Source organism: Sturnira hondurensis, unplaced genomic scaffold (genome assembly GCF_014824575.4).
Source record: "Sturnira hondurensis isolate 20B ecotype Veracruz unplaced genomic scaffold, ASM1482457v3 Scaffold0021354, whole genome shotgun sequence".
Lineage (NCBI taxonomy): Eukaryota > Metazoa > Chordata > Mammalia > Chiroptera > Phyllostomidae > Sturnira > Sturnira hondurensis.
The window spans coordinates 211,632-230,528 of NW_028093985.1; the positions used below are offsets into that span (position 1 = coordinate 211,632).

Genomic DNA, 18,897 nt, shown 5'->3' on the forward strand with positions numbered 1-18,897 from the left:
CGCCCAACCCAGGGTCTCAGGGTGGGGAAATAGAGTCTCAAAACACGATTGAAAACACCTGTGGGGGTTGAGATGCCGGGAGAGACTTCCAGCCTCACAGGAGAGTTTGTTGGGGAAATCCTAGGGTCCTGGAACGTACACAAGCCCACCCACTGGGAATCAGCACCAGAGAGGCCCAGTTTGCTTGGAGGAAGCAGTGCAAGGGACTGAAATCCAGCAGAGAATGGAGCAAGTGCCATTGTTTCTTCTCAGACCCCTCCCCCACAAACTGTGTCACACTGCAGGGATTTGGGTTGCCCAGCCCTGGTGAATGCCTAAGGCTCCTCCTCTCATACCTAACAGGCACGACGGACAAGACAAAAAAAAAAATGGCCCAAATGGAAGAACAGATCAAATCCCCACAGCAAATACAACTAAGGGATGAACATATAGCCAACCTATGAGATGCACAGTTCAAAGCACTGGTGAGCAGGATCCTCACAGAACTGGTTGAATTTGGTTGCAAATTAGATGAAAAAATGAAGGCTACACTGAGTGAAATGAAGGAAAATGCACAGAAAACCAATAGCGATGGAAAGAAAACTGGGACTAAAATCAATGGAGTGGACCAGAAGAAAGAAAGGAACAACCAAACAGAAAAGAATGAAGAAATAAGAATTCAAAAAAAATGAGTAGAGGCTTAGGAACCTCCAGAACATCTTTAAACATTCCAACATCCGAATTATAGGGGTACCAGAAGGGGAAGAGGAATAGCCACAAGTGGAAAAGTTATTTGAACAAATAATAAAGGAGAACTTCCCCAGTCTGGCAAAGGAAATAGACTTCCAGGAAGTCCAGGAAGCTCAGAGAGTCCCAAAGAAGTTGGACCCCAGGAGGAACACACCAAAGCACATCATAATTACATTACCCAAGATTAAAATGAAGGAGAGAATCCTAGAAGCAGCAAGAAATAAGGGGACAGTCACCTACAAAGGAGTTCCCATCAGACTGTCAGCGGATTTCTCAAAAGAGACCTTCCAGGCAAGAAGGGGCTGGAAAGAAGTATTCCAAGTCATGAAAGGTGAGCACCTTCACCCAAGATTGCTCTCTCTAGCAAAGCTATTTTTTACACTGGAATGGCCGAGAAAGTGCTTCTCAGATAAGGGCAAATTCAAGGAGTTCATCATCACCAAGCCCTTATATGAAATGTTAAAGGGACTTATCTAAGAAAAAGAAGATAAAAAACATGTATAGTAAAATGACAGCAAACTCGCAGTTATTAACAACCACACCTAAAACAAAAGCAAACTAAGCAAAAAAACCAGAACAGGAACAGAACCACAGAAATGGAAATCCCATGAAGGGTTATCAGCAGGGGAGGAGGAGAGAGGGGGGAAAGGTACAGAGAATAAGTAGCATAGATGGTAGGTAGAAAGTAGATGGGGGATCCAAGAATGGTTTGGGAAATGTAGAAGCTAAAGAACTTATAAGTATGACACAGGACATGAACTAAAGGAGGAGAATGTGGGTGGGAGACTGTGTACAGGGTGGAGGGGAGTGAAGGGGAGGGAATAGGACAATTGTAATAGTGTAATCAATAAAGTATATTAAAACCGACCCCCCAAAAAGCTTTCATGTTCTTCCTTTCTTAGCATAACCAACTTATGTACAGTCCTTAGAACATGGGATTGGTTTGTCAAAAACTGTTTAACAGTTGTTACACTAAGAAGGAATTTTGATTTTTGTTCTTCATCATGATTTGTGCTTCATTCTAGACATGAACAGAAAGCGTATGTTTCTAGCCCAGCACAGTTGGTAAGACGGCAGTTCCAAAAGCCTAAGCCAAATTTGGGAAGAGCGCATGGCAAGATAGAGGAACCGGGTGTAGAAAAAGAGAGAGCAGATCAGAGTGAGGCGAGGAAGCCAGAAGATAATTTGCTGCAGCAAGGAGATTCTGACACCAATCTCCTTCAAAAAGTAAGTTTGAAAAGTTATAATTTTTATTTATGGGCTATATTTTGCCAGGATCATGAAACAGAGCATTTAAAATACATATAATGTTGCCTTTTGTATTGTTACTATTTTCATGAAAATTCAGTGACATTCCCAGTATTCCAGAAAATGTAGGAATCCAGTTGTGAGTTTGTGTAAGCGAGCAAGCTTGGATCTGCAGATGGAGCTCCAAATTAAATTGCTGTAGAGATTGTTTTTGTGATAACATGAGCTATTTCTTCTTAAATTTAAGGAAGAAGCTGAGCTTCTAACATCTCTGGAGGTTTCAGCAAGAAAGGATTGTATAGGTTCCAAAGAGGATGGTTTGGTCAAGAAAGATGCTCATTCAGAAGTTGGACCATCAGGAAGTGTTGGACAGAAAACTGTAGGGGACAATTCTCTCTCTTCGATTATTAAAGAGCAGTGTCTCAGTAAACTAGCAAGGTAAAATTTTATGTAACAAATACTTTCAGAAGAGGAAATGAAAAGTTACTCTTTAGGAATGTCTTATCTTGATTTACTGATAGAGTGAAAGATGGCTTGTTAACAGAGTATAGATTTTTTACTGACAGTTCTATTTTTCCCCTCTTTTGATTGGTATTTACTAAAATTTAGGTTTTTCTGACCTTTTTAGGAAGATTTTATTCTTCTGACATTTAAAATCTCTGGGTATTAAGTATGTTACACATGGGCCGAAGCCTCACCAAAGAGTAGCATATTGTATGTAAATAATTAGGGTACTAATTCAAGTGGGGTCACAGACACAAGTGAAGGGCCATAATTTTGAAGAAAAATAGAAAGGAACCTGAGGTTTTAAAAACATTGTTTTGATTGATTTTCTACCTCTTTTTCCTATTATCCTATTGTGTTTACCCACTAAGATAAACCTCATATTCTGTATTTATTGGTCCATTGATCTTTATTCCTTTTTTAAAAGATTTTATTTATTTAGTTTTAGAGAGAGGGGAAGGGAGGGAAAAAGAGAGGAAGAGAAACATCAATTGACTGTCTCATGCATGCCCCCAACTGGGGACCTGGTCTGAAACCCAGGCATGTGCCCTGGGGGAATGGGACCTTTTGGTTTGCAAATCCATCCATGCTCAATCCATTGAGCCACATCAGCCAGCACATCCTTTTTCTTCTGATAATGTCCAGTTTTGTATTTCATCTTTAGTTAGATAGCAAGGGGAAAAATGGCCCAGAAATAAAAACTTACTGTGAAAAATTTGTGGGTAGATAACTAAGAATTAACTGTGAATGAGAAACAAATAGTAAGTTTCTTTTTTCAGTGTAAGTTTTTGACAGAATGAGTGGTGGGAGTTTTCATTTTAATGACTTGAATTAGGATTTTACTCTAAAAGTTTGGTTTTCATTAAAATTATCCTTGTGCATGTAGTGACTATGTTGTTGTTTTGATTGAACCTCCAGCCATTCACAAATGTTAAAAGAATCAAATTACTCTAAAATTGCCCTAAGTCGAAGGACAACTCTCTCTTCTGCCTCTGGACGTGAGACAGATCGTTGTGTCAGGAGAACGCATCGAAAGATCAGACCAAACGTCACCAAAGGGCGTGGATCAAAACGAGCTCGTACTAAGACTTCGAAGAAGGAACCCAGAACTTCCAAGGCCATGCTGGTGACTCTTCGGGCTTCACAGGAGGAGGATGAAGATGATGTTGAGGATTTTGAGTCTGACTTTGAAGAAGAAAGCTATCATCTTGCTCCAGAAGAAATAAACAAAGCTCCAGTGTTTGTACCTGTTGGTCTCAGATCTCCTGAACCTGTTCCTGCTCAGATTGAGGAAACGATGGAAGAGGTAGTTTGTTCTTTGAATGCTTAGAACTTTATGTTACTTGTTTTCTTCTTTTAGTTGATTTTTTTTCTCTTAGTGATTCTTAGGATTTGTAGAGTTCATTCTCTGAATTACCTCTACCAAATGTAATTTTTACATGCTTAGGCTGATCTTTGGTCAAAAGAGAAGGTAAAAGGGACATCTATTAATATCTATATATTCTTAATTGTGATAAAATACACATAACATAAAATTTACCATCTTAACCATTTTAAGTGTATAGTTCAGTGGCATTAAGTACATACATTGTGCAATATACCATTATCATCATCCATCCACAGAACTTTCTTCACCTTGTAAAACTGAAAGTCTGTACCCATTAAATGATAATTCCCCATTACCTTTTTCCCTTTAGCTTTTGCCAACCACCTTTTTACTTTTGTCTCTATGCTGTACTCTAGAAACTTCATTTAAGTGGAATCATACAGCATTTATTCTTTTTGTTAGTGGTTTATTTCACAAGGTTTATCTATGTTGCATCATGTGCCAGAATGTCCTTTTTTTTTATTGTGAGAGTATGTTTATTAAAGCAAGGGACAGTGACACAAGGAAGGGCTTAGGACAGGAGCAGCAACAGGAGAGAGCTTATGTGGGGTTGCTTCGGCTCACTGAGAAATCCGAGTTCAGCAGAACGCCTTCCTTTTCGAAGGCTGGGTAACCTTCTGTGGTATATGTATACTGCGTTTTGTCTCTTCAGCTGTCAGTGGACAGTTGGGTTGCTGCCAACTTCTGTCTGTTGCAGAGAATGCTGCTATGAACATGGGGTATACAAATATCTCTTCTAATTCCTGCTTTTAATTTTTGGGGGAGATATACCTAGAAGTGGAAATTGTTGGATTGTGTGATAAATTATAAATCTATTTTTAATTTTTTGAGCAACCACTACACTGTTTTCCATAGCAGCTACATGATTGTACATTCTTATCAATAGTGTATAGGGGTTCTAATTTCTCCGTATCCTCACCAACAGTTTTCATTTCTTGTTTCTTTTTCTTTTTGAATAGTAGCTATCCTAATGGATGTGAGTGGAGGAACATAGTACTTCAACTTACTTTATTGTAAAAGCTCCTTACTCCTTTCCCTTTAGATCTAGTATTCTAACTTTGTAATTTCAAAGTTTCCTGTTTTGCTTCAATTTTCAGTGGCTTGTGTATCTATAGAATGACGTATATACATCAGTTTTGTAGTCAGTACTCATTTGAAACAGAATCAGGAGTTAACTGAGATGATATTGGTGATAATAAAAGATGTAGGAAACATTAAACGTTTGGTTAAGCTAACCCAGAATTAATGGATTACTGAATCTGTAAATTTACGTTTATGAATGGCAGTCTGCAACCACCTTTACTGACTGTTGATAGGAACATGCCAGGAGTGGGAAAGTTACTGAGTTAGAATAATTGAAGCTAAACAAAAGTGATGCAAAATTAAGGGGTTTTTTTTGTGACTAAAAGTTCAAAATAAAGATAGTAAATTTAAGTTTTAGTTGAAACTAAGAAAATGCAAAGGGAAAGTTAATTTTTTGCAAGGACAGCTGGTTAATGCTACATATGAATTCACTTAACTATATGTTTTGTATTTTATAAATTTCTTTGTCTGAAAGGCAGATTGCTAGTGAAAACTAGTGTCAGAAATTAAATTATGAAAATTAAATTCCTGAATTAATAGAGAATGCCTTCTTAAATAGCATTAATCATAATAATTGAGTAAAGAAAGCTTAAATTATGTGCTTTATAGCAAGATTAATAAGACAGGGAAGTTGTTTATGTTGGAAAGTGTTTCCTTTAAAAAGCATTGAAATACAGTGGCATATTATTAAATCATAAAGAGATATAAAAGTATTAATACATACTATAAAATGAATCTTGAAACCTTGAAAACATTGTGCTAAGTGAAAGAAGGCATTTACCAAAAATCACATATTGTATGAATCCATTTATATGAAATGTCCAAAATAGGACACTCTGTAGTGACAGCAAGTAGATTACTAGTTGCTTAGGGATTTGGAGTTGAAGGGTAAAAGGAGTGATAACTAATGGGTATGGGTTTTTGTTTTTTTAAAGCAATGAAAGTGTCCTAAAAGTGACTGGTAGTAGGTGCACATATTTATCTATAATCCAAGAAACTTTAAATGGGTGAATTTTATGGCATGTAAATTACATCTTAATGAAGCTGTTAAAAAGTAAAGCTTGAAACTATGATATTCAAAGAAACAACTTTCAATTATTTGGAATATTCTAATATTTCACCCAACTTTTCAGAAAATATTTTGTGTTTTCAAATCACTTGAACTTTTTAATCATCTTGGCCCTGTAGGATATTAGCAAAAATTTTTCTCTAATGTTTGTGTCTGAGAATACAGACACAGAACACACAGGTGTTACTATAATAAATATGTCTTTAAGGCAGATTTTCATACTTGACTCTATATTAAGTTTCTACTGAATTATACAGATTTTATATTCATCTCTCTGTTAATAAGGGAATAGGAGCCAGCCTGTCTTGAATATAGTCTAAGAGGTAAATCTTAGTCTTTTTAGCCCCCAAATTGTAGGGCTCTTTGACCAATAAAACTGCTAAATGAAGAATAAATGTGAGTAAACCCATTATTTTACATAACCATGACATGGCTATCAAGAATGATAGAGGTTTGGGGGTCGTGGGAGAGGGTTGTTTCCATGGTGGGGGTGGGGATAACATAGCTGTGTAAGTGCTTCCAACTCATCTCTGTTACAGTACTTAGCACAGTGTATGGTTAGTTAATTATGTGTCTGTTTTTCTTAGATTGTGAGTTCCTTGAGGGCAAGGGCCAAACTTGTCTTATTCAGCTTTGTATTCTTGTACCTGTAGCCTTTTATTTTATTTATTTATTTATTTTTAATTTAATTCTTATTCAAGTACAGTTTTCTGTTTTATACCTGTAGCCTTTTAGTTTTTAGGAAGCACTCCATAAATATTAACAGACTGATGAGAGAAATATGGGAAAGTAGGGACAAAGAGGGGATAATGGAAAGTTAAAGGCTAGGTGGTACTAGGAAGATTAGCTTTAGAAATTTTGGTTACTGCTTATAAGAATCATAGACTCCTCAAAAGCTTTATATTTTACTTTTGCCAAGTTGGTGTCAAATAAGTTTAAAAATGACTGTATTTCAGTTTTTTAATTGTATATAAATGCGGATTATTTTTTCACTTTAACATTTTATTTTACTTGTTTGTCTGTGTATAGTACACCAAAATGAAATAATGAAACTTTTCATTTTGACAGCTTGAAATAACTGTGAATGTCCCAGATATAGGATTCATAACTGTTGATGAACATCAGCTCTCAAACACAGATGCGACTGCTCAGGAAATGAAACAAGAAGAAAATTTGAATATATTATCAGTCGTAAGCATCCATTTCAATATGTTTTCTTTTTAATTCTTTGCTTACTTTCAAAAGCCTGGAAGTTGATTTTGAATACTTTAGGTTTACAAGCAGTTCTTAGCTAATTTCTGTCATCTGGAGAAATGAATAGCAGAAACTAGTGAATAATCCATAGGTTTTATATTGGACTTGAAACATAGTGATCTTTGTGTATGTGTGTGGATATAGCTCTTAATATCCTTATAGACTTGTGTTGCATTAAATCTATGCCAAATATAAATTATTTGAACTATTTTTACTTGTATTTTGCTTGGCATTCTTCCTTATTTGGTTAGTTTTTATCTTATTTTTGCAAACAAAGACTTGGGATTACAACTTTTTAAAAACAACTTTATTAAGATATGATTCACACACCATACAGTTCATCCATTCAAAGTGTACAATTCAATGATTTTTTAGTATTCAGATATGTGCAGATATCATCACAGTTCATTTTAGAACATTTTCATCGCTTCAAAAAGAAACCCGATACTCAGTAGCAGTTGCTTTCCACTTCTTCCCATCCTTCCCCATGCCTAGCCAACCAACGTGTGTCTGTAGCTTTGTCTGTTCTGGACATTTCATATAAACATATATAAGTGGACTGTTGTGTCTGGCTTCTTTTACTGAGCATAACATTTTCAAAGTTCATCATTGCAACATGAATCAGTACTTCATTCCTTTTTGTGTTCAAATAATATTACATCTGAATATACCATATTTTCTTCTTTGTTTATGGATATTTAGATTGTTTCCATCTTTTGGCTATTATACATAATTCTATAAACATTTATGTACAGGTTTCTGTGTGAACATATATTTTCATTTCTCTTGGGTATAGTTCTAGGATTCCTATAATTACTGTGTTATATGATAACTCTGTTGAATCATTTGAGGAATTAGCAAACTTATCCAAAGCAGCTGTACCATTGTACATTCCTACCAGCAGTGTATGAGCATCCCAGTTTCTTCACATCTGTGTCATTGTTTTTTATTTGACTCTCTGGACCAAACAACCTAGTGGATGTGCAATGGCACTTCATTTGATTTTGATTTGCATTCCCCAATGATAAATGAGATTTAGCATCTTCTCATAAACTTATTGGCCACTTTTAAGTCTTTGGAGAAATGTCTATTCAGAGCCTTTGCTCATTTAAATTATTTTTTGTCTATTTGCATATTACTGAGTTGTAAGAATTCTTTTATATAGTAGTACCCTCTTATTCACTGGGTATATATATTTTTCTGTACATATTTATCATATGTATGATAAAGTTTGATTTATAAACTAGGCACAATAATAGATTAACAACAATAAACTGGGGCAATTATGACAATATACTGTAAAAAAAGTTATGTGAATGTGGCTTTTCAAAAGAGCTATTGTACTGTATGTGCAATATGGCTATGCTGAACAGAGGGGTGATTCACGTCTGGGGCAGGCCAGAGTAGGACAGCTTGAGATTTCTTTGTGCTTCTCAGAATGGTGTGCAATTTAAAACTTATAAATTGTTTATTTCTGGAATTTTGTATTTAATATTTTTGGACCGTGGTTGGCCACTTTCCATGAAACCGTGGAAAGTGAAACTGTGGTTTAGGGAGGACTGTGGTGTTCTGGATACAAGTCCCCTATCAGACACATGATTTGTGAATATTTTCTCCCATTCTGTGGGTTACTTTTCTTTTCTTGATGATTCTTTTCAAAACATAAAAGTTTTTAATTTTGATGAAGTCCAAGGTATCTGTTTTTTTTCTTTTGTTGCTCATGTATCCAAGAATCTTTTTCCAAAGCCAAGGTCCTGATGACTTACTCCTATGTTTTTTTTAGCGATTTTATTTATTTATTTTTAGAAAGAGGGGAAGGGAGGGAGAGAAACATCGATGTGAGAAACATTGATTGGTTTCCTCTCGTATGCCCCCTGACTGGGGACTGAACTTGCAACCCAGTCATGTGCCCTGACCAGGAATTGAGCTAGCAGCCTTTTGCTTTGTGGGGTGTCACCCAACCAAGCCACATCTGTCAGGGCTGATTCACTCCTATTTTTCTTCTAAAAGTTTTACAGTTTTAACTATAATTTTACATTTTGGTCTTTAATCCATTTTGAGTAACTTTTGTATGTTGTAAGGTTAGAGTCTTACTTCAGTCTTTTGCATATAACTATTTAGTTGTCTGTTACACCTTTTATTCTTTCTCCATTGAATGGTCTTGCATTTTTGTCTAAAATCAATTGGTTGGCCCTGGCTGGTGTGGCTCAGTGGTTTGAGTGCTGGCCTGAAAACCAAAGTGTCGCTGTTTCAATTCCCAGTCAGGGCACATGCCTGAGTTGTGGGCCAGATCCCCAGTAGGGGGCACACGAGAAACACTGATGTTTCTCCCCCGCTCTTTCTCCCTCCTTAACCCTCTCTTGAATAGTATATATCTATATATCTTTAAAAAAAAGTAAAATCAATTGGTTGTAGATGTGTAGATTTATTTCTGGACTCGGTTCTGTCCCAATGATTTATGTGTCTGTCTTTGTGCAGGTAATGCTCTATTGATTACTGTTTCTTTGTAGTAAATTTTGGAATTGGGACATGTAAGGATTATTTTATTCTTTTTTCAAGATTGTTTTGGCTATTGTGGGTCCCTTGCTATTCCATAGGAATTTTAAAATTAACTTGTCATTTTCCACAAAGACATCAGCTGGGATTGCACTGAACCTGTTGATCGGTTTTTTTTTTTTTTTTTTTAGCAGGGGAGGGCATTGCCATCTTCAGTGTTAAGTCGTTTAATCCAGGAACATGGGATATTCTCCCATTTATTTTGGTCTTTGAGTTTTTAAAACGTTTCGTAGTTTATAGAGTATAAGCTTTGTACTTCCTTTGTTACATCTGTTTTCAAGTATGTTTTTATTTTTGATGCTATTGTAAATGAAACTTTTTCTAATTTCATTGTTGGGTTTATTGCAAGTGTATATAAATATAGTTGATTTTCATATATTGGTCTTGTATCCTGCAAATTTGCCATCTATGTTATTATCTCTCATAGTTTTTAGTGGATTTCTGAGAATTTTCTACATACAAGATTATGGCATGTGTGAATAGAGAGAGTTTTACTTCTGCCTTTCTGCCTTAGCTTTCCAGGGCTGCTATAACAAAAGTACCATGAACTGGGCAGCTTAACAGAAAGTTCTTTTCTCAGTTTTGGAGGGCAGAATTCCGACATCAAGGTGCTGTCAGTGATGGCTCCTTCTGGAGGCTCTAAAGGAGAAACCACCCCAGGCCTTTCTCTTACCTTCTGGCAGTCCTTGTTATTGCTTGGCTTGTGGCAGCACAGTTCCAGCCTTTGCCTCCAGTGCTATGGCTTTCTGTCTGTGTGTGTGTCCGTGTTTCTTCCCTTCTTGTAAGGACACCAGTCACATTGGATTAGGGCCAGTCCTAATCCTGTATAAACTCATTTTAACTTGAGTACATCTGCAAAAGCCCTACTTCCTAATAAGATTATGTTCACAGTTATGACGGTTAGGACTTAACAGATCTTTCTGGGGGACACAGTTCAATTTATGTTACTTTGCCATTTAGATGTCATTTATTTCTTTTGCTTGCCTAATTGCCCTGGGTAGAACCTCCACTACAATGCTGACTGCAAGTGGCGAGAGTGGACATTCTTGTCTCATTCCTGGTCTTAGGGGAGAGCCTTTAGTCTTTCACCATCCAATTGATGTTTTAGCTATGTTTTTTTTTTATAGATCCCCTTTAACAAATTGAAGAAGTTCCACTGCATTTCTAGCTTGTGTGAATGTTTTATCATGAAAGGGTGTTGGGGTTTATGCTATGCTTTTTGTGCACTATTGAGATGACTGTGTGACTTTTGCTTTTTATTGTATTGATATGATGTATTGATTAAATTTTGGATCTTAGACCATAAGTTGCTTCTCTGGGATAAATCGTACTTGGTCATGATGTGTAATTTTTATATGTTGCTGGAGTCAGTTTGCTAGTAATTTATTGAGGATTTTTGTGTCCATATTCATAGTAGATATTGGTCTATTTCTGTTATGAATCTGATACCTGATGACTGTGGCAGAAGCTGAAGTCTTGCTCCTCTTAGGAAGAAAGCCCTCTAGCTGGCACCTGCAGGGGGAAGGGGCCTGTTTTCTTGGCTGCAGCATTTTGAGGTAGAGTCGCTGCCTTGCTGAGCTGGGAGGAATGAGGAAGAGAACAGTCTTTGTTCAGATGCCATAGACTTTGTTCAGATGCCACAGACTTTTGCCTTTGTTAGCAAATTTCATCGTTTTCTTGAACGGATGTTTTCTTATCCTGTGCCCTCGGGACCATTTCCAGAGGCTTTAATGGTCGTTTCTGAATGAGCTTCACCAGTGTCAGCGGGGAGAGGAACAGCAGAGCTCCTCATGCTGTCCTGCTGGACGTCAGCCCTGCAACTTCTTGATTTGTTACAAATCAAGTTTTAAGCTGCCTAGTAGTGTAAAAAATTGCATTATTCTTCAGAGTTTAGTTTCCATTGAGTCAAAACTAGTGACAGCTGTGACTAAAGTTGAAGGATCATGAAAGTGAAGAAATAAAGAATGGTAGATGTGCACTGCAATATAATGAGTTAAAATTTGCATATAACGTAAGTCTAAGGTAAAATAAGGAGCAAGAGACAAAAGTACGTGGCTTTTAAATGATTTCTGCTTTTGTTCATGAAAGTTTATGAATAATTATAACTAAGGGGGAAAATCAGTTTTCATTCCATTGTAATCAAAAGCAGAGAAAGATCTGGACAACATAGTGCTTTTTGAGATACAGAACATGTATTTGGGGAAATGCGTAAGATATTACTCTTCCTCTTTTAGGAAATGACCACAGGTGAACATACCCAAGATGAAACAGGTAATTATTAATAGGAAACTGTTAAAAACTACTTGGTTAACACTTGCACGGTGATTTAGTAGTAGTGACAGTTCAGAAATGAGTCATTTTGCTGGAGAATTGAAGAAAAAGATTCAGATTTTGAATGTGTTATCTCTAAAAGAAATGTAGATTTTTGGAATATTACTTTAGAAAATGAGTTAAATGTTTAATAAAGAAGTATTTATTCTGATCTGCATAGATTCATTTTTTGAAGATATTAAGTTACTTTAATGGGTGGGAGGCATTTTCAGTGGGTTGAAGGTAACAGTTGATTTCTTTATTTGAAGTATGTAAGCTGAATAAAACATTACCCTAGTAAAGGGTTAGTGGTACAGAGGATATTGAAACTTGTTACCAGAGGATAAACACCTGCATTTAAAAACTTATAAGTAAACAAACTTAAATTTCCAGATTCATTCTCCTGTTTTAATGTTGGTATATTTTCTCACAAGATACCAACAACGATGGAAGTGCTGAAGCTGCCATAACTTTACTTACAATGGGCGATCTAGTGTTGCAGTCAGAGATTGGTACAGAACAGAGTGATGGTAAGAATGAAAGATAAGTCCTCAAAAAAAAGAAACTTTAAAATCCAATTTTATAGAAACTTAGACCCACATTTGAGTAATGAGTGAATATCTACCTGCCTTTCACATTTGAAGTTGGCACCACTTTGATTTTTCCCAGAGAAGGTAATATGTAGGCCTTCACTGCCCACCTAACTGCTCTTTTGGATGCAGTGCCTACCATTTCGAGATAGTGCACTTGGTTTATTAAGAACATTTTATATTTATGGAACTACCTTTGTCATCATAAACGTCATTAGTTAACTGAGCTCATTGATCACTGAATACTCATGTTTCTTTAGCAAAGGAGCTGCCTCTTTGGATAGTTTCACAACTACATGACAGTCAAATACAGTGTGAAGGGGCTGTAACCATCATTGAGATCATTCAGTTTTAAATGTTCTGTTAGTTTGCACTAAGCCAAAAGAAATGTCAACCTGGATTTTTAATATTTTAGGCTGACCTTACAGAGAAGCAGTCATCTTGAGTATCTGAGTATTTTCTACTATAGTACATTAAATTACATATAATTATGTTAATTATATTCTTCTTAATTATTTTGACTGGTGATGAGTAGTCTGCCATTTATTTAGGTGTAAAACTTTTGTTTTTTATTTTAAAAAAACTTTAAAAATCCTCAACCAAGGATATTTATTGATTTTAGAGAGAGGAAATGGCGGGGTTGTGGGGGGGGTGGAGAGAGAGAGAGAGAGAAGCATCAATGTGAATGAGAAACATTGTTTGGTGTCCTCTTGTACATGCCCTGACTGGGGATCAAACCCACAACCTGGGTATGTGCCCTGACTGGGGGGGTCGAACCCACAACAACCTTTTGGTGTATGGGATGACACTCTAAGTAGCTGAGCCACTCAGCCAGGGCAGATACTAGACTTTCAGGCATGTAACTATATATTTATCAGGAAACTGATTTGTGTTTCTTGTAGGCCTTCTTTCTTAATGACAGAGTATTGCATTGGAACATGTCACAGATCTCTAGAACATGAACATAAAATACAGGTTTTAAATATTGTAAACAAAGGCGAGCCTGTCTTGAAATGGAAATTTATTAGAGGTTATGTAGTTACTGAAACTAACAGAAAGATTCATTTTTGCCCTGGCTGGTGTAGCTCAGTGGATTGAGCACGGGCCTGCGAACCAGAGGATCGCGGTTCGATTCCCAGTCAGGGCACATGCCTGGGTTGCAGGCCAGTTCCTGGCAGGGGACACAGGATACATTGTGTGTCCTCGGCAGAGGCAACCATACATTGATATTTCTCTCCCTCTCTCCTTCCCTTCCCCTCTAAAGATAAATAAATAAAATATTTCTAAAAAAAGATCATTTGGATTATTTTTAAAAAAAGATTCATTTTTACTTATACTCACACAAAAAATTTAGTCTATAAGACTTTTTAACTTAGGTTAAAACTCTGGCAAAAAGAGCAAACTTTAAAAATATAGAATTTTGCAGTTGCTGAATGTTGAAGAATTTATTTCAACATCTATTTGCATTTTCTTTCTTTTTTGCAATAGGAATGTGTGTCCTTCCTGGTGTTCACTCAAAGGATAAAAGCCATATTTCTTTTAGCCCCGATCATTTCAGTCATGAAATTGTTCACGAATGTCAGGAGCTTTCTTTACCTGTCAGTAGTGTGCCTCCATCATTAGAAGGGAACGAGATCGTATTGGAGGAACAGTGTACTAAAGAAGAAACTGGTTTAATGGAGACAGTAAAGGAAAACGCTGTATCAACCAGGTTTATTTTGCTTTATTAAAATTATCATTCCCTGTGAGTTTTACTAAAAAAATATAGTATTTAGTTAAGAAGTGTATCTAAGCCAACCATCAATTTAATTAATGGCTTTCAATAATACTTGTATAAATGTAAAGTAGGCAATACTAATTTCTCACCCTTAAAGAACTGATTGATTTCAGTTTAATGTTTTGTATATTGAAATTACTACAATATGTGTGTCTTTGGAGCTTTAATGAAATAGTTTTATGTAATAGTCTCTGTTTTATAGACATGGTCCAAATTCTCTTCCCTTCTCTCAAGACGTTTAGTAAAGATAGCACCATGTGATTTTAACATTAAGAAATGAAACATGGAGACCATGTGGCTCCTTAGGAGGTGGCATATAACTGTTTTAGTACTAGTCAGAATGTGTCACTGTGAGAATTCGTATACGGTTGACACGTCTCTCTTTCCCTTCTTTTCCTAGGAAAACAGCTTCTAAAGTGACCAATAATTTGCGAATGAGAAATAGATTTGCCAAGCCTAAGCCCAATCTTAAAAAGATTTTAGGGACCAACAGATTCGGTGCTCATCAGAAAGTTCCCAGTTTGTTTGTAACCAAAGGAGAAGAAGTGGAAATTCAAAGAGGTAAATTTTATCATTTTCTTTCAAGTTACAAATTACGTTGACACAAGAAATTGCATTAACATTTCAAATAGACAATTCAGTTGTTAAACTTACTTTAACTTATAATTAACTTCATACATGCAAAAAGTAGAATGAGCTATAAAATAAATACCCACATATCCACTAATTGGTTTCAGTAATTATTACTGAAATAATTCAGAAATTATTATTTTGCTGTATTTATTTGATCAGACTTTCTTTTCATATATGTATTTTTCTGTGTGTGTGTACGTGAATACTCAAGCACACATTTCTTAGAAAGGTATGCATGAATGTGGCAGAGGACAGTGCCCAAAAGGTGTATGATTTTAGAAACTCCCTCCTCCTTTGGTTCCCAGCCCTCTAATCTCACGTCTAGTGGTAAACTGCTCCTAACAGTTATTATTGTACACTTCTATAAATGTTTTATGTACATAAGCATTTAATGAGGGAGATATATGTATGTACCCCCATACATTCTTGTGTGTATTTCTTTCAGAAAGAATAAAAATATATGCTAACTGTACACTCTTTAGTACTTCTTAAAATAAAGTTTTATTGAGATAATTCATGTACCATATAATTCACCCATTTAAAGTGTACAAGTTAGTGGTGTTTGCTGTGTCTGCCAAAATTGTATTAAACTGTGTGCTGCGTGTAGAAGATCTGGATAGTTGGCATCTTTTCTCTGTTTTGGGTTCCTGGTTTCTGGGATTTCTCTTTCAACCAGCAATGCCTGTGGTTCAGTTAGTTAATTCAGTTAGCTCTCTCATTATGCAGGCTCAAGTGACCTTTTCTATATTATAGCAGTCATTTTTTTCTCCTTTGCGACATTATTCTTTGTAGAACAGCCCCCCCAGCCCCACCCCAGTACTTTTCCCAAGGCAGAACTAGCCAGACCTCATGTATATCCACCTCCAAACCTCTTTTGTTTGTGGGTTTAATTATATTGCTATTATCATAAAGTGGAGATACAATTATTGTGCTAACCAGGACTTAAATATGTGCAGTGCAGGATACATTAATGATGTATTTTACTGTTCAAAAATCTCATTGGCCAGGACTGCCCTTCTACCCTGTGAATAAACTTGCTTTTTGGAGTAAGAGATGTTTGGAAGAGCCACTATATAGTGATCTGTCTTTGAAGGGTGAATATGTTTCTGATACGGAGATTTTAGCTGTACTATTTTGGACTATATCTTAAATGTTTTTTATTTAAGAAATGGAGAAAAATGTTTCTAAAGCAACAGGATTAGAAGATAAAAACCTTGAATCATTTGCAACAGAAGAGAGTAAAGAGCACAGCCCGTTGGCACATGTACATGGTATTGAAGAGATCAGTATTTTGCAGGAAGCAATCATAGCTGAAAGGTAAAAGGGGAAAGATTATGGGATTTGGTTTCTAGTCTGTTTCATCTGTAACCATAACTGTTACTGTAAGAATTTGATTTAAAAAGAAAAAAATGGGGTTCTGTTGCATGAAGTATAACATTACACTTAAAAAACACTAAATTAGGTAAATTTGACATACCTAGCTGTAAACATTATTCTGTGGTTGTCTGCTTGATTTCAAATACGTACTGAAATTCTAATACATACCAATTTGTCTTTCAGAAAGGAAGATCAAGAACAGGGATCTCAGGAAGTTCAGATGTTGTCATTTGTTCCGATTGTTTCCTCTGAGACAAGCTCCCATGCACTTGGTTTGGGTAGGGGTCTTGGTGAGAGTTCTATTGGGGAGCCGCTGAGAAAGGACTCAGATGGAGACCGTATGCTTACACTCTGTGTGCCAGAGGTAAAAGAATGAAAAATATAACAAGTGGTGCTAGGTATTTGTTCCTCTTTAAATCTAATTAAGGTATGATATAAACACAATAAACTTCACCCTCTTTAGTGTGCAACTCTATAAGTGTTGTCAGCCATACACAGTCATATGACTAATATATGAACACTTTCATCACCCCGCCCCAAATTCTCCAGTACCCTTTTTTAGTCACCCCCTCTTGCTACCTGCAGCCCCTGGCAACCACTGATATGTTTTGCCTTCATAAGAGTGTTCTGTGATAAAATTTTTAATGTGTTTTACTCTCTGGAGCATAGAGAGAAACTGTCTAGTACCTAGCTTTGTTATAAAAGTATTGGCTTTTTAAAAAATTGGCTAGGTATTGGCTTATAAAGCCAGGTATTGGCTAGTTTACTTCTTAGCCCCCGAATCTGAGAAGTTACAGAACAAGCAGAGCAAGCATTTCTTGAAATGTTATTACTACGTGTCCAACACTGTGTGAGATACGGGGGTACGGAGTTGTGGGAAACCAATGAATTAGCCAAAAACTCAGTCTAATAGGTGCTATGAAATAGAGTCTCACAAGACTGTGGGAGCGAGTGGTCCTCAGTGAAGTCCAGTGAAACCAGTCTCTGGGAGAAGGAGGGCCCAGGCGTTAGCATTTGTATTTCAAGTTCCCCAGGTTATTCTGATGTGCAGCCAGGCCTGAGAGAATTCTTGATCTGGAAGAACAAGTATGAATTTATCAGCTAAAGGGAGAGGAACACACATAAAGAACAGATGTGGAGCAACATGACATGTTCGGGGACTATAAGTGGTTGTGAGGAATATGAAGGAGAAAGTGGTCGGAGGTGAAGTTAGATAGCTAGCTGGGGGTCAGATCGTAAAAGGAATTTTTATGAACTGCTTGAGGAGTTTGGACTACATTCTCAGTTAGGGGATTTTCCCATTCTCTGCCTTCTTAAATTTTGAAATAATTTCAAACTTGGCAAAAAGTTTCAAGAATCTTACATAGTACTTATAAACCATTTACTGGGATTTATTTATTGTTTCCATTTTGCCTCATTTGTTCTTTCTTTTGTCTATCTGTCTTGCTCTCCATCTCTATATTAGATACTTTTAGAAAACTGAACTATTTGAAAGTCAAGTTGCAGACTTGAGCCTTCATCCATAAACACTCCAGCTTGTATCTGATAAGAACAAGGACATTCTCATACAGACAAATGGCAATACTGTTGTCACACTCAGTGTTAACATACTATCTAATGTTGACTTAATCGTGTGTAATATACAGTTCCAGTCAAGGCTTTTACATTGCATTTGTCATTTCTTCTTACTTTCTATTAATCTAAAGTAGTTTCCTTGCTCTTTTCCCTCTTTTGTGAACCCAACACTTTAAAAGAGTCAAGGCTAGTCTACATTCCTCGTTATTAGATTCAGGTAAACATTTTTTTTGGCAAGATTACTACATATAAGATAGTATTTCTTCCTTTTGCATCATATTGGAAGACACAAAGTATCATTTTGTTCTGTTGGTGATGCTGATTGATCACTTGGCTAAAGTGGTGCCTGCCAGATTTCTGCATTTCAGTAGCATCTTTTCTAATTATTAATAATTTGTCAGATGAAACCCACCAGCCTCGTACCTGATAGCTTTATTGTACATTGATGATTCTTGCCCAAGTCAGTTGTTGTGGGCTGTAAAATGAAACCCCAACCTTTTTGTCACCAGGGACTGGTTTTTTGGAAGGCAATTTTTCCACATTGCGTAGGGGTGATGGTTTTGGGGTGATTCACCTGCATCACATTCAAGCTTACCTTCTGCTGTGTGGCCTGGTTCCTAATAGGCCTGAACTGGTACCCATCTGCAGCCTGGAGGTTGAGGACCTCTGCTTTAAGATATTAAACACTAGAGAATTATAATCAGAATTACATTTTAGAGGAAACAGTGTTTGCAGTTTTGTGAAAAACCCATGGGAGGGAGCCATGCTGGAGGTAAGGAACCCAGTTGGCCTTCGTTAGATGTCA

The 18,897-nt window shown here is 36.5% G+C and overlaps 1 protein-coding gene across 2 annotated transcripts in view; it reads left to right on the forward strand.

Moving 5' to 3' along the window:
• BDP1 (BDP1 general transcription factor IIIB subunit) overlaps nucleotides 1–18,897 on the forward strand; it is a 109,345-nt gene that overhangs the window by 69,923 nt on the left and 20,525 nt on the right. For both annotated transcript variants that reach the window (XM_037032431.1, XM_037032432.1), the window contains exons 23-32: nucleotides 1,755–1,956; nucleotides 2,225–2,415; nucleotides 3,400–3,787; nucleotides 7,089–7,211; nucleotides 12,065–12,101; nucleotides 12,575–12,670; nucleotides 14,219–14,441; nucleotides 14,908–15,068; nucleotides 16,307–16,457; nucleotides 16,701–16,881. In XM_037032431.1, the coding sequence (XP_036888326.1) occupies nucleotides 1,755–1,956; nucleotides 2,225–2,415; nucleotides 3,400–3,787; nucleotides 7,089–7,211; nucleotides 12,065–12,101; nucleotides 12,575–12,670; nucleotides 14,219–14,441; nucleotides 14,908–15,068; nucleotides 16,307–16,457; nucleotides 16,701–16,881 (1,753 nt within the window). The remainder of the gene's footprint in view (nucleotides 1–1,754; nucleotides 1,957–2,224; nucleotides 2,416–3,399; nucleotides 3,788–7,088; nucleotides 7,212–12,064; nucleotides 12,102–12,574; nucleotides 12,671–14,218; nucleotides 14,442–14,907; nucleotides 15,069–16,306; nucleotides 16,458–16,700; nucleotides 16,882–18,897) is intronic.